The following is a 15,620-nucleotide window of genomic DNA, read 5'->3' on the forward strand; positions in this document are numbered from 1 at the left end:
ATCCCTTGAGGTGGAGAAGGCGGTAAGAGAAAAAGGGGAGGGCCGGGTGTGGTGGCTCACGCCTGTAATCCTAGCTAGCACTCTGGGAGGCAGAGGCGGGTGGATTGCTCAAGGTCAGGAGTTTGAGACCAGCCTGAGCAAAAGCGAGACCCCGTCTCTACTAAAAAATAGAAAGAAATTATCTGGCCAACTAAAATATATATAGAAAAAATTAGCCGGGCATGGTGGCACATGCCTGTAGTCCTAGCTACCCGGGAGGCTGAGGCAGTAGGATCGCTTAAGCCTAGGAGTTTGAGGTTGCTGTGAGCTAGGCTGACGCCACGGCACTCACTCTAGCCTGGGCAACAAAGCGAGACTCTGTCTCAAAAAAAAAAAAAAAAAAAAAGAGCGAAAAAGGGGAAAAGGAGGAAAGTACGACAGAAGTTACCTTATTAATTGTTCTAACCCAGGGCCAAGCATTGAATGCCCCACAAAGGCCGGATGTGCTACTGGGGCTGCCCCGCTGGGCCTTGCTCACCTCACTACCTCCTCCCCGGCCTCCCTGGGCTCCCCTTCTCCCTGGCGACCTTTCTGGCTACACTGCCCTGCCCACCAGCATCTGCTGGCAGCACTTCCTCAGTCCTGCTCTTACTTTCCACAGTATAGGCTTCGTCACTGGTTCAGTCTTGTGGACGTATTTCTGAGGTCAACTGGCTAAATTTTTTCCCCATGGGGTTTCTCAGTAAGAGCTGAACTTGACCCACAATTTCCCACCCAAGGGCCCATGACTCCCCCACCTTCCACTGCTCCAAAGACACCTGTCAAGGATACAACATGCCCCTCACTCCGGCTCAGACACAGGACACGATGAAGGGTGTCGCCTGCCTGGAGCCAGTGATACAACAGTGGCCCGTTGGCGACATGGTCTGACAGATGAGGCGTAGGGAGGAAGGCAGGGATGTTGGAGGGCAGGACAGTCACCTCCAGCCCATCTTTGGTCTTCTCTAAAACCTTCACATCCACCAACTACTCAGGGAAGATAAAGATAAAAATAGCATTAGTCTTGAACAGAGAGCAGCTTAGTCTGGATCAGACAGGGCTCAGAGGCATCACAGTCCAGCACGAGGGATAACTGAGAGGCCATGAGCAGGGAAGCAACTTTCTTCCAGACCCCATCCCCCAGCGCAGCATGCACGCGCACACACACCAGGCCTCGTCTGCGGGCTCATGTGCCTCCTCTCCCAAGTCCCTCCACTGAGTCCCAGAAGAAAGACAGAACTGCAGGTTGGTCCCAGGGACCAGAGAGGAAAGAGGGCAGCAGCGCACAGTGAAAAGCCACCCCATAACAGAGCTTCCCTTTCACAGACTCCTTCCATTTGTTCCAGCACAGAGGAAAGAACATATATGAGGTCTTCTCTCAAGAACCCCTCCAGCCCCAGAATCTCACCTAGCTACCTCTCCCTTTCCCCTTCATGGGTTCCAGTACCCTCCGTCAGTGGTACCCTGCTCTTCACTATAAAATAAAAAACTTGTCCAGAGAAGCCCAAGTACCTGCCCAACGTTAATGACTCTTCCTTTCTTCTGACTGAGTCCTGCAGGCTCTTTCTGTAGCTCTGGATCACTCAACAGCTTGAAGGATAAGAGCATCCTCTCTTTGGACGGCTCACAGTTCAGCACCACAACCTTCACCACCTGGTGAGAAAGCACACACACGTGCTGAGTCCTCCTCGCAGGCCGTGGAGTGCTGGTGCGCTCCACTACTGCTGCAGGGGCTCGAGAGATCCGCCAAGCCCTGGGATCAGATCAGACGGCAGTGAAAAGAAGAAATGTACTGAGAGTTACACACAATCCCCCACAAGTCCGTTTTTTGGGTAAAAGGAAGACATGGATAACTTTGGTACAACCCAAGTCTTATAATCCTAGCACTCTGGGAGGCTGAGGCAGGAGGACTATTTGCTACTTGAGCTCAGGAGTTTGAGACTAGCCCGAGCAAGAGCAAGACCTTGTCTCCACTAGAAATAGAAAAATTAGCCAGGCATGATGCCATGCACCTATAGTCCCAACGATTTGGGAAGCTGAGGCAAGAGAATTGTTTGAGCACGGGAGTTTCAGGTTACAGTGAGCTATGATGATGCCATTGCACTCTACCCCAGGGCGACAGAGTAAGACTCTGTCTCAAAAAAAAAAAAAGAAGCCCTCCTACTTACTACTCCTTCAAATTCAAATCTGTGTTGCTGGGGCACCAAGGGTAGAGAGGCTTGTCCAGGGGGAGGGTTACCTGGCCAGTGTAAAAGACTCTCTCCGGGTCAGGGATGTACTCAGCACTAAGTTCGTGCTTGGGCACTAGTCCCTGCACATCATTGTAGAACTTCACGATGCAGCCATAGTCCTTCACCCTGACAACGAAGCCATGTGTCTGCAGACCAGGCTTGGCATCAGCATAGCAGGTAATGGCAGGTAGTTTGGACTCAACCAGGGTTTTCTTCAGAGTCATCATCAGCTTCTTGGCTTCGGGGTCACAAAGCAATACCTAGGGGAGGGATAATAGCCATCATCAAGTTATCTGTTATCAAGAAAGCCACAAGCTGGTCTCTGCAACCCCCTAAACCCAAAGGCCATGTGTCATTCTCCAAGAACCTACTACTTCTTTTCCTCTAATAATCTCAGCTACGGATTCTCCCTGCTTCCTGCTGGATGACAACCTAGGGCATATTAATCGCTATTTCAAATGTACTTCCTCCTAGCCACAAGGCAACACTCATTATTTATAGTACCTCTGGAGAGTCTTGTGTTACAGTAACTTCTATACCACCTTAGTTCCCTCATAGTAAGTTTGGCATCTAGTCTGACAGAATAAACAACTGAATCTATTTACCACCTCAGTACCATTGTTTATTACCTATAAACTAAGACCAAGAGATCCAACTATCTTTCACCTCTTAGTCAGCTCCTTGAGGACAGAGAAACTCCTCCCTTTTTAACCCTCGACCCTTACCAAAAAATATTGCACCAACAGGCAATTGATACCTTTGCTGAGTCAATAATGATGGAATAAAATGAATATAAGCAAACCTAACATACTGAGTGCCTGTACATACCAGGCCCTATGCCAAGCACTCTGTGTATATGATCACCTTTAATCTCTACAACCCTATGAAGCTTCTCTTGCGATTCAAGCCTTTGTTATAAACCACCCACATTCTGGCAACTTTGTCTGGGCTATTTCTGTGCCTAAAACACACCCCGTGCTCCTCCCCAACCTTCCAAATTTTACCCACAACCCTTCTAGTTCAAGTCCCACCTCTGCCAGAAAGCTAGACAACATTCTTGTTATACAGAGCTGAATGTGAAAACTGGTTCTGCCAGTTGTTAGCTGTGTGACTTTGGGCATGATACTTCACTTTCCTAAGCTTTAATTTCCCCACTTGTAAAATGAAGATAATGGTACTTAATTTATAGGGTTGTTTTAAGGATTACATGAAATAATACACACCATGTGCCTAGCTAGCATAGCAACTGGCACAGAATACACGTTACGTGGCAGTTGCCATTGATGATGTCAATAACTCAAGCCCACCCTGACCTCCCCTTTCTATGTCCACAGCTTATAGCCTACACCAAACCATGTGGCAAAAGGTCACGCACTGGCTTGCTCTCACTTCATGTATAGATATTTTCACTCCCAATTATATAACACGATTCTCACGCACAGGGACTCACTTTCCTCTTCCCAATGCCAGGCAGAGCACTGCACACACTGCAGACGTTATGTGCTCACTTTGTGGAAGAACGCAAAAACTTCAGCTGAGAACTGCTCTCTTCCTACCTAGGCAAAACCCCAGCAGAGACCCTGCAGGAAGCTTACCCGGCACTTGACCTCGTCCCCAATGTGGTACTTCTTCTCTGGATTCTTAATCAGGATGTCAGCCAGGTGCACGGCAGGTACCAGGCCCCTTATTTGCTGGCCCACCTTCACCAGCATCCCGTATGGCTTTATAGTTAGCACTGTGCCCTAGAGCCCAAAGAAAAGACACCGTGATGCCTCAAGAAAGGTCCTTCCCCCATCTCTTATACCAAAGCAGGGCACATCTCTCTTTTGAAGCACACCTTCCCGGGCTAACTGTGCCCATTATTCCAGATCTCACGTGGGTAAAGCACACATCCCACAGTGATCTGGATTTCGTCACTGTAAGTTATGGGAACCTTCACATCTTTTTGGGTGAGCATGTATTTTCTGTGTGCCTCACAAGTATATTCCCTAAAAGATGGGACTATGTCTCCTCAGGTATAAATTCTACATATAAAGGGAGCTTCTTGATTAGAGCCACAAGGTTGGAGAGGAGAGAAAACTGAACTGGCTTCTCACTAATATCCCAGGTAGCACAATTATCAGAGTACTAATTTTTGATCTTGTCTAATAACCAATACCAAATCTCAAACCCCAGGATTTATGATCTATTGCTTCTGTGTAGTTGGGTGGTGCCAGTAAGACTTTACCTTGAAATTAATTACAAGTTACCCAAAGGAAGAGAGAAAAATTCCAGTTAACAGGCAGAGGCAAGGAACATGAGTTTCAATGTGTTAACATGAGGACTCATGAGCTGACAGTAAGCTATGAACCAAAGAATGCCTGACAGTGGGGAGAGTATCTAATTATATGCTTGAGGTCTTACCTTTACCACTGCTCCAGGTTTGATGTCATGATATCCAAGATACTGAGCTTCAATGATTGACCTAGGACAAAAGGAAAATACAGAATTAAATAAACTAGGGCAGAGATTGCCTAAACTTCAGGCCTACCACAATCATGCTGGTGAGAAAGAAACGCCTCATTAAGCACAGCCAGGAGAAATCGAATGCGCAAACGTTTAAGTGCACATCTCTACGCCCTCACGCGTTAACGAAAGACTTACGTCCGCAGAGAGAGTAAGGCTAGTTCATCCATTTGGCTGTAGTCAATGATTCTACACTTGTGAGTGTTCCCTGGCTTGAAGCTCTCAGGTTTGAAGCTGTTCTTAGAATCAGAGAGATGGCTGAGCTGCAAAACACCAAGTGATTTAGGACAAGCCAGAGGCAAGAGGGTTGAGCCAATCAGATTAAAGCACACTAAGATGACTGAATACATTTATCATCTACCATAAAAACAATACTTTGCCTGGTAAAATAATTCTACTCACTAAAAAAACTACTTTTTACCATTACAGACTCTCAATAAGATCAGAGAACAGCCTAGGTCACAGGTCAGTAAACTGCAGCCCTATTGCAGTGCCTATTTTTGTCAACAAAAGTTTTACTGGAACACAATCATCCTGTTCACTTACACATTGTCCACATTGCCCTCACACTGTAACAGAATTGAGTAATTAGGAGAGAGACTATATGGCCAACGAGCCTAAAATATTATCCAACCCCTTAAGAAAAACTTTGTTGAGTCCTGGTCTTGATCCTAACTCCTTCTTATGCTTAACCATTGACCAAGTATCAAATATGGCCAGTTGGTTCTAAGGCATTCTAATGTAACAACAAATAGAAAGCCAGGTAAGTGGCTCACGCCTGTAATCCCAGCACTTTCAGAGGCCAAGTAAGGAGGATTGCTTGAGGCCAGGAGTCCAAGACCAGCTTGAGCAAGAGGAAGACCCCATCTCTATAAAAAACAGAAAAATTAGCTGGGCATGGTGGCATATGCCTGTAGTCCCAACTACTCAGGAGGTTGAGGCAGGAGGATTGCTTGAGCCTGGGAGTCTGAGGTTGCAGTGAGCTATGATGGTGCCACTGCACTCTAGCCTGGGCAACAGAGCAAGACCCTGTCTCAATTAAAAAAAATAAATGAACATTGTTCTAAATACTATGAATAGTCCGTCACACTCAGGAATATCCAAAAATAAACTAATGTCAAGGGATGAAGGAAGCAGAAAGGACTCCTGTGTCTCAAAATTCCTTCCACCTAAATTTCTGTACCCCCATAATAAGCTGAAATAAAAAATAAATAAATAAATAAAAACTCCTTCCAGTGACAAGGTCCCTGACCAAACAAAGAAGCCGCCTCACCCGTGCATAGGCCAGAATCCCATCCTTCAGCCTGAAGGTGGCCCCAGCCTTGTTGAAAAAGCCCTGGACAGGAACGTCATCTAGCACAGCTCCAAGGTGCTGACAAGACAGCCGGGTGAGTGGACGCCCAGGTTGCAGGAAGATGGGGCGCAAGCTCAGGCGCACGACTCTGGTCCGAGGATGGACACAGAGGATGCAGGCCCTGACCTAGACAGAAAGAAGGGCAGAATGAGCAGGAGAAGGCACATAGTACACACCCTGGAGAAGCCTTTCTGCAGTTCAAGCCTCTCCATGTGCTAATCAGGTAAGTACTAAAATCTTTAGTATGTAAGAACTAAAATTGGCTTGTACAAGCAAGGAGCACGTGGAAAAGTCAAACAAAACGTTTGTAATCCCAGCACTTTGGAAGACTGAGGCAGAAGGACTATTTGAGGCCAGGAGTTCAAAACCAGCCTGTGCAACATAACAAGACCCTGTCTTTACAAAAAATAAAAAATTAGCCGAGTGTGGTGGCATGTGCCTGTAGTCCCAGCTACGTGGGAGGGTGAGGCAAGAAGATCACTTGAGCACGGGAGTTCAAAGCTGCAGTGAGCTATGATTGGGCCACTGTACTCCAGCATGGGTGATAGAGCAAGACTGTTTCTTTAAAAAAAAAAAAAAAAAATTCAGATATTGGGATTTTCTTCCCAAATATCCATGTTCACTGTAGAAAATTTGAATACTTAAAAAAGAATAAAGTCCAGGCACAGTGGACTTTAGTACGTAAGTATGTAAATTTTTTTAATAAAGAGTAGAAAGATCACCCAGAGTTCATCACTATTAACATGTAGCTGCATAATCTTTCAGTATTTCAACCATGTGTATGTACTCTTTTTTACTTTTTTTTCAAAACTGGATCTATACTAGTCATGGAAATTTTTAAATCACCTTTTTCTATTTAAACATATCTTATTCTCCTATGCTAAATATTCTTCTAAGACACTTTAAATTATGAAAGTAAAAGATTTACTATCCCAAGAACCCCCAAACCATATGGAAGACTATGAATTAAAAACTAAAAGCTGCTTCCTCTCCACCTGCTCCTTCCCTAATCTCACCCCAACCACTGGGAGTTTCTAGTGTTCCTTCCAAAACACTATTATTCCCCTCATCTCCTTTCTGCACAGCAGTTACACGTAGTCCTAGGACCTTCCCTGAAGCTAACTGTGACACTGGACAGCAAATGGGACACAAGTGGAATCAAGAAAAGATAATAAGTGCAACATTGCTTACTGCTTGGTTTGAGAAATATGTTCCAGCTTTCTTGGGATCCAAGTGCATAAAGTCAACTAGGCCTGTGAAGAACGTGAGGAAGTTTAGCGTAAGGCCATGTGGAGTCACCTAGAAATAAACAGAACAATTTATGAAAAACATTTCTTTGAAAGAACCAGGAATATAAGAAACACTGCTCATAGTAAACACTCAATGACACATTATCCATGGTAACTGTGTATCTCTCCTCTCCCAGCTAACCCTTATCAATCTTTCTTCCTATAAAACTAAGTGGCAAGACAACTCCAAGCAGTGGCTATTTCTTTATTTAGTAAGCTCACCTCCCTTCCAGCCTAAGAGAGGACATCAATCCTCCCATCCTCTGGGATTTCTCAACAGGATGGAACGAGCTTTGCACAAGTATCCTTGGGGAACTGCCAGCCTGACAATGTGGATAAATTGGCGCTAACTTGGATATTTGCCTGGACTAAGAAGGTAAAACTCAAATGTTTACAACAGGGAGATACTGATCATGAGCAAACCAATTCACCCTACAGAGCCCCCCAAAAGCAAAGGTAACAAGCACCTCAAAAGAGAGCTATGAGGCAGGTGACTGACATCAGGGAACTAAGTCCCCTCCTATCCCTAGAGGAGTTTGAGACCAGCCTCAGCAAGAGGGAGACCCCGCCTCTACCAAAAAGAAGTTGAAAAAAAAACCCAGTTGGGCATTGCAGTGCACGCCTGTAGTCCCAGCTACCAGGAGGCTGAGACAGAAGGATCACTTGAGCCCAGGATTTGGAGGTTGCAGTGAGCTATGACGACGACACCGCACTCTACCCAGGGCGACAGAGTGAGACTCTGTCTCAATAAAAACAAACAAGGCAACTGAACACCCCTCCTCACAACTGCCCACTCCTAAAAAAAAAAAAAAAGAAAAGAAATGGCCATAGTATATTACCTAGCTCAGCAGTAAACAATATTTACACATAGTATTTTAAACAATGAATACTGATTTAAGTCAAAACTTTAACATACCTATATTGGGAGGTTGTGGGAGGAGAAAGGAAAATTAAAAGAGGCAAATCTTCGCTTACCCTGATAAGAAGTTAAAACCCAATGCCTAAAATTGATAAACCAGGAGATACCAGCAGAAGCTTATTACTCAAAAATATGGACAGAAATTTCAAAAGATAAGTTAAAAGAGTTAAAGATGGGAGTTGGGAGGGATAAGTTCTTCATTATAAGCCTTTTAATACCATTTGACCTTTCAGATCAGCACTATCCAATAGAAATATAATAGAAGCCATATATGCAATTTGAATTCTAGCAGGCACATTTTAAAACTATAAACAGATGAAATTTACTTTAATAATAGTTTACTCAACCCAATGTATACAAAATATTATCATTTCAATATATGGCACTGCCACATTTCAAGTGCTCAATGGCCACGTGTAACCAGTGGCCCTACCAGGCAGTAATTTTGGATTGTATGCATGTAATACTTTAACAAAAATTATTTTTATTTTTAAAAAAACAGTAGTAACAATGAACAGCTTACCTTCTGTACCTGGGCTTTGACTACCAGTCCTGGTAGCAAGTTATTAAGGGTCCAGTTTTGCTGCTCAGTAGCAATGGCAGTAGAAACCTCTGCATGACCAACAGACAGACTAACAACTCCTCCGTTGCCTTTCACCTCTTCAATGACGCAGTTCAGGTACTGACCCACCTTCAATTTAGCACCTGTAAGCCCAACCCCCAAAAAGGAAAAATAGTTCAATGATAAGGACTTTTAACTCGGGCCCAAGCAGTATCTGAAAAGATCCATGACCTACCTGTCCAGTTAGCATCTAATACTACTACCCATACTTCCCATCTTTAAGGGCCAACTATAAGAAGAGAATGAAGTTACCCTAATTGATCTGGAATTCAATTACCCCACAAAAATACGAAAATCTCAACAGGTCAGGAGAGTGCTAGTTCAGAGGCCCTGTAAACCCAAATTTCAGTGAAATCTTCTGGTGAGCAAAACTGACACTAGTCCTTCAGATCGTAGTAAGACCCTGCCACTCCCTGGCCCTTCACACATCTTCCTTTGCCTATCAGCTAGGATTAACCGCTGATTTTACCAAAGCCACACGGCCTCCAGGGTCACCCTTCTGAATCAGGGTCACGTTACTCTTCTAAGTAGCACTTTAAATATAATCCCCACAGCGGCCGGGAGCAGTGGCTCACACCTGTAATCCCAGCACTATGGGAGGCTGAGGCAGGCAGATCGTTTGATCTCAGGAGTTTGAGACCAGCCTGAGCAAGAGCGAGACCCCGTCTCTACTAAAAATAGAAAGAAATGATTTGGACAGCTAAAAATATATATAGAAAAAATTAGCCGGGCATGGTGGCGCATGCCTGTAGTCCCAGCTACTCGGCAGGCTGAGGCAGGAGGATCGCTTGAGCCCAGGAGTCTGAGGTTGCTGTGAGCAAGGCTGACGCCACAGCACTCACTCTAGCCCGGGCAACAGAGTGAGACTCTGTCTCAAAAAAAAAAAAATATATAATCCCCACAGGTACCATCTCAGTGCCATGTACTGGACCCTCTTCCTGCCCTCACCTTTGTTCTTCTGTCGGATGTACTCCTGGGCTTTTGGCAGTGGCAAAAATGCTCTGGTCCCATCAACACCAATGTCCATTAGGTAGCCATGGTCTTCCAGGCTGGACACAGTGCCTGTGAGCAACTGAGTGAAGAGAAAGCATTCCCAAAAGTTCCAGGTCAAAGGTAAAGGGACACACAACAAACATCCAAACATCCAAAATATGAATGTTCCCACCATTAATCTCTACACACCCTCCCATCATGCCACCCCCCTACTTTTAACTTGAAACCACAATCCCACTAGAGGACAGACATCAACTTCAATTCTCCCAGGCCTTGAAGGATCTTCTGGCTTCCAGACTGTGAGGAGTGTTAAACACAGTTGAATACTGGCATGAGAGAGGAGTCTCTCACCTGGAGATTTTTCAAAAGGTAGGAAAGATTTTTATGTTACACAAAGAGGGATAAACTGCTAGGCCCTGCAAGGTCACTCCCAGAGCCATGATTAACAAGAGAATTCAGAATTACCCTTCTAGCTATCATATTATGTCTTTTCTAAGCACTTCTGAGGCAGCAAAAAAAATCATGCCATTCTCCTTTGTATTTCATGGGGAGCAATGTGGCACCCAGATCGTCCCTCCAGAAAAAGACCCACTCCTGCATGTAACAGTTAAGCTGAAAGCAAACGGTGGCCTAGACCACACTCCACAGGAGGCAGAGCAGGGAGAAGGCATGTTGCCTGCTCCTCTTCCCTGACCCCAGGTACGTACCATGCCGGGTTTCAGGGCCTCAGCACTCAGCACTCTGTTGACATTTTTGGGGTTCAGAGATAGCTTCACACTCCTTTTTCCCCTCTCTGTGATACCCACACTGCTCACCACACATCTCACCAGCATTCCAGGTGAGAAGAGTTCAGGCAAGTGGAGTAGATCCTGCATGACACAAATGAGAAAGACCTGACACATATCCTTTCCCTGAACCAAAAATCCACTGCCCAGCCTCAGCTCAGTAGCTTCTCTTCCTTAGACTCCAAAGAATCTAAAAGGTGGATGAATAACTGCTCATCCACAAAGGAAGATGGGTCTATGGCCAAGTCAGAGTCTTGAATTCCAACATAAGGCATCCAAATGTTTCCACATAACAGGCAGATGTAAAATAACTGGTCAAGAGTTGTCAGCCAGGCACAGTGGCTTACGCCTGTAATCCTAGCACTCTGGGAGGCCGAGGCGCGAGGATGGTTTGCACTCAGGAGTTCGAGACCCGCTTGAGTAAGAGTGAGGCCATGTCTCTACTAAAAATAGAAAAAATTAGCTGGGTGTGGTGATGCACCCTATAGTCCCAGCTATTTGAGAGGCTGAGGTAGAAGGATCACTGGAACCCAGGAGTCTGAGGTTGCTGTGAGCCAGGTTGACACCACAGCACTCTAGCCCAGGCAATAGAGCGAGACTCTTGTCTCCAAAAAAAAAAAAAAGCCCATCTTTAACATAGTCTGCAAAAAAACTGCACACAACCTGGCCCCCACCTAGCTCTCCAGCCCATCTGACACCACACTCTCCCTTGCTCTCTCTCCCTAGCCATACTAGCCTTCTCTCTGTTCCATACTGTGCAGCTTCTGCCAGAACTCCCTTCCTTCTGTACCTAGGGAACCCTCATTCTTCTGATCTCAGCTCAAGCATGCCTTCCTCAGCAAGGTCTTCTAGGCTTCCTGGACTAAGTCAAAAATCCCCTTATTATAAACTTTCATAGCACCTTGTACCTCTCCTGCTTAGCATTTAGCAAAGTTGTAATTTTACGTCTATTTGTGTTCCACTTATTTCCAGTAACAGGTTTCCCTTACCTTCAGAGGTTCTTCTTGCGCCACCTGCTCATTCAGCTTTTTGGTGTAAGCATCACAGATTTCAGTTACTTGCACATATCCCCGGAGGCCATTGGGGAGACTGATCACCAGTTCTAATTCATTTACCTCTTTCACACAACCTAAAATCCGCATTCCCTCACACAGGCACTAGAAGAGAAAAAGTGAAATATGTACACTACGGAAGACAAGAAGATAGGGGAGTTAGGAGGTCTGGCTTCTAGTCCCAACTCTGACATTTAAAAGCTGTGAGAATTTTGTAAATGAAAAGAAATACATATGTGTGTGTGCATGTTTGTGCACTTCTCAAATATCTAACTGAGCACTGTGAAAGGTCTAGATTATACAACAGTGTTAACAGCACTGGGATGCTAGAGGACACTTTTGCTTTTGACTTTATTCCAAACAACTCAAATGCTTAGCAGACAACACAATAAAGGAAGCAGGCCAGTGGAGGCAATGGCAGGCAGTGTAGAGTGTGCATGCTGGCTACAATGGGTACAACCACTACTCAGCTCCTTGTCACTACAAACATTAGGGAACATGGGCCTTTTTAGTTGTCAGCACTTTCCAATTTTCATGAGAAGCCAAAAAATCACATTTTTTATGTAAAATGTTTAGTTTCCTAACGTTGGCACCAAGCTAAACAATTTTTTAAAAAGTATCGTACAGGAATGAATCTGAATCTTTCCCTTCAGAATCATTTGACATTTTTTCTTTTTTACAACTAACATATATTGGAATTATAATCTAAAAACACTGTGAGACCACTTCACTTCTCACACTGTGAGATGGTTTCACATCTATGAAATGAATGGGTAGGATTAGAATGATTGCTAAAGTTAATGTCAGTTCTAACCTCTGAATTTATTAAAACACAAGTGCCATGAGGACACAAACAAGCCCACAGCAGCTTTAAAAAAAAAAAAAAAAGAAGACCCCAGGCACAATCGAAGGAAATAACGCTCAATTCTCAGCAGAAATTGCAAGAATCTTTACAGACACACACATAAAAGAGAGAAAGCAATGAAAGAGAAAAAAAGAAGAGGGAAGGAAGAACATACACAAACTTAAACAAACAAGGTAGTCTAAAGGAAAACCAAACTTCAACACACCTCAACACTAAGAATTTCAAACTTCTCTCTTGTAGACTTGCTGCTTTCTCTCTTCTCGATTTTCAACTTTTTTGTTTTTGCTGGCCCTTTCTGGCTCTTTTTCCTTTTGGTGGATTCCTCTTCAGTAAAAATCTAAAGAGGAAAAAAGACCCACAAAGATCCAAAAGAATAAGAAGCAACCCTGGCCTTTTCCTCCCATTTCAGGTCATGTGTCTCCTTGCTGTGTTACTCTCCCACTCCACTCCACCCTGCCCCACTCCCAATTGTTCCTTTAATTTTTGCTTCAATCTCAACTCTCCATTCGGCCACCAATGCTCCCTTTTCCCAAGGTCTGAGAAGCCTCCTTCATGGTCCCAAAGTCTCTTCTCTCCTGTGTTCTTCCTCTCTTGACTGGGATGAACACTAGGGTTCCCCAGCGCATGAAAATGGAAGCTAGAGTCACAGAGACCCAAGTTAAACTCCCAACTCTACCATAACAAGCTAAGTGGTTTCACCTAAATTATATAACCTCTCCGAGCCTCAGGTCCTTATCACGGAATTTCAATTTCTACTTCATAGTATAGCTGGAAAGATTATATAATATATTATAGACATAAAGCCACACACTGAAATGTTAGTTCCCTTACCCCTAGCATTTGGAGCACAGCCTAGTCTAGGCGAAACTGCAAATTCTAATGCAAACTTTAACCACTGCACGTGGTGAGGACCCCATTTAAAAATGCAATGATCAGTTAGGGTGCAGTGGCTCATGCCAGTAGTCCCAGCTAGTCCCGGCTACTTGGGAGGCAGAGGCAAGAGGATTGCTTGAGCCCAGGAGTTTGAGTCCAGCCTGGGCAACAGAATGAGACCTCCTCTCTTAAAACAAACAAACACAAAAAAGCAATGATCAAACTGCTTCCTCTCTATCCTTAATCAACATGCACGGAGTCCCTAAGAACAAGGAACAACAGCACTTCAAACTCAAATACTAAATACCATGCTCCAAAAGATATAGCCTTGTGGTATGGCCTCTCTAACAAGTTCAATTTATAGAAATGAACTTCAACAAGAAACAAACCTAAAAAATAACATATTCTCAAATAAGGCTCATCCTTCACAAGACACTAGAGAAAGTTTCCAGTGAGTCTCATCAAATAAGCATAACTCTTACATCAAATAAGTTGTCTTGTTCAACTGACTGCTGGAAAGCCTTCTCTGATTTGTGGATCTTTCTTGTACCCCCTCGGGGGAAGCTTTCTTCCAGGGTTGCCATGTTTGGGTCTCCTAAAAACAATGCAAAGAGTAATGGTGAGATGTAACAATGGTGGCAGATTTCATAAAAGCTGTCATCAATGAGCAAGACATAGAACACTCTAGCAATGGTGTTAAACAATATTAAGCACTGTGACATAGATGGTTGAGATGTCAGGCCCTTAATAATCTGTACATCTTTCCAAAGGTCTCTGCTTCAAAACCAAAAGTCCACACACATTCTTCCAGAAAAAGAGTTATAGATTCAGCATAGCCAATACTCATTAAACAGGTACAGTTAGGTCAGACATACACAAATGAACATATAACCCCCGACTTTCAAAGAACATGCATGTTTTTTACATGATAAAACAATTATGCAAGTAATTTAACATACAAATTGGATTATAAAGTATCAAAAAAGAGGTAGGAAGTGATGAGGCCTCAGTAAAAGGAGGCAACTTCATAAAGAAGTTTCTTTTGAGCTGAATGTTAAAAGATGAATAAGAGCCTGACAGGAAGAAAGGGAATATGAGAAAAGGCACAGAAATGGGAAAAGCCTGTTATTTCAATAAATGCCAGCAATTTGCCTATCAAACAATTGCTCAAACTCTTGCTGTTGCCTGTCTTGAAGAATTGTTCCACTAGACCACAAGGAGAATAAAGCACAGTAATTGGAGATAAATCTTAAAAGAGAGGTTCGGCTTTTCTGTTGAAGACCTTGAATTAGATCTGAGTAGTTTTATGTTTACTTTGGCAAGTTAGAGCCTTAAGGAGGGAAAACAACAGAATAGTAATCAAGAAAAATTTACTTCGGGCTGTAGATTAGACAGAAGAGAGGAATGAAGGCAAGTAAATCCGGAAGGATTCAAATGCAATACAGCAGAGAAACCATGAGAACTAGAACTAGGTTTTAATAAGAAAAGATAGGAGGGGTTAGGTCTGAGAGACACCTGGGAATAAGAATCTAGAAGAGCTTGAGACTGTAGAAGAAATGACGACCAACAGGTAGCCAAGGATTTGGACTCAGGAATGGATATATGCTGCGTAGAAATAGGAAAGTGCAAGGGGTCTAGTTTGCTGGGAATTTGGCCCTTAATCTCATATCAGAAAAGGGGAAACTGAGGCTCCAAAAAGTAAGGCGATCCAGGGGCAGAGAAGGGACTTAAGCTACTTCCCGGACAAAGAGCCTGGGGGTTCAGGGGCTGCGTGAACAGAGCCGGCTTCAGAGTGGGGATCAGGTGGCCGAACCACTCACCGGGCACGTCAAGTGCCTGGCAGGGACCAGCGGACCCAGCCCCGGGGCAGCCCTGAGAACCATGGGGTTCCTTCCTTCCCGCCTCTGCCCTTACTCACCAGCCCCGCGGCGCCAGCGCCTCCGTACCAACGAGCCCGCGCCGCTGTAAACACACACGCGGAGACCGGGATTCCTACAACTCAACGCCACTCTCCCGGAAGCATGGGCGGCCTCAACGCCCTACTTCCGTTGCTATGTGGCGTCACGCAGCGCCGGGGAGGCGATATAGCGACAGGAAACGGAAAGGCGGGGCTT

General features: G+C 44.5%; 1 protein-coding gene across 2 annotated transcripts in view; it reads right to left on the reverse strand.

The window, feature by feature from the left end:
• Positions 1-15,537, reverse strand: part of PDCD11 (programmed cell death 11) — a 37,731-nt gene extending 22,194 nt beyond the window's left edge. For both annotated transcript variants that reach the window (XM_045568474.1, XM_045568473.1), the window contains exons 1-15: positions 15,425-15,537; positions 13,989-14,101; positions 12,839-12,970; positions 11,706-11,873; positions 10,639-10,800; positions 9,887-10,010; positions 8,840-9,021; positions 7,300-7,407; positions 6,028-6,234; positions 4,893-5,017; positions 4,653-4,713; positions 3,845-3,991; positions 2,258-2,509; positions 1,531-1,671; positions 811-1,005 (exon numbers count right to left, since the gene is read on the reverse strand). In XM_045568474.1, coding sequence (XP_045424430.1) covers positions 811-1,005; positions 1,531-1,671; positions 2,258-2,509; positions 3,845-3,991; positions 4,653-4,713; positions 4,893-5,017; positions 6,028-6,234; positions 7,300-7,407; positions 8,840-9,021; positions 9,887-10,010; positions 10,639-10,800; positions 11,706-11,873; positions 12,839-12,970; positions 13,989-14,090 — 2,106 coding nt within the window. In that variant the 5' untranslated portion in view covers positions 14,091-14,101; positions 15,425-15,537. The remainder of the gene's footprint in view (positions 1-810; positions 1,006-1,530; positions 1,672-2,257; positions 2,510-3,844; positions 3,992-4,652; positions 4,714-4,892; positions 5,018-6,027; positions 6,235-7,299; positions 7,408-8,839; positions 9,022-9,886; positions 10,011-10,638; positions 10,801-11,705; positions 11,874-12,838; positions 12,971-13,988; positions 14,102-15,424) is intronic.
• Positions 15,538-15,620: the final 83 nt, after the last annotated feature.

The sequence above is a fragment of the Lemur catta genome, chromosome 14 (assembly GCF_020740605.2).
Source record: "Lemur catta isolate mLemCat1 chromosome 14, mLemCat1.pri, whole genome shotgun sequence".
Lineage (NCBI taxonomy): Eukaryota > Metazoa > Chordata > Mammalia > Primates > Lemuridae > Lemur > Lemur catta.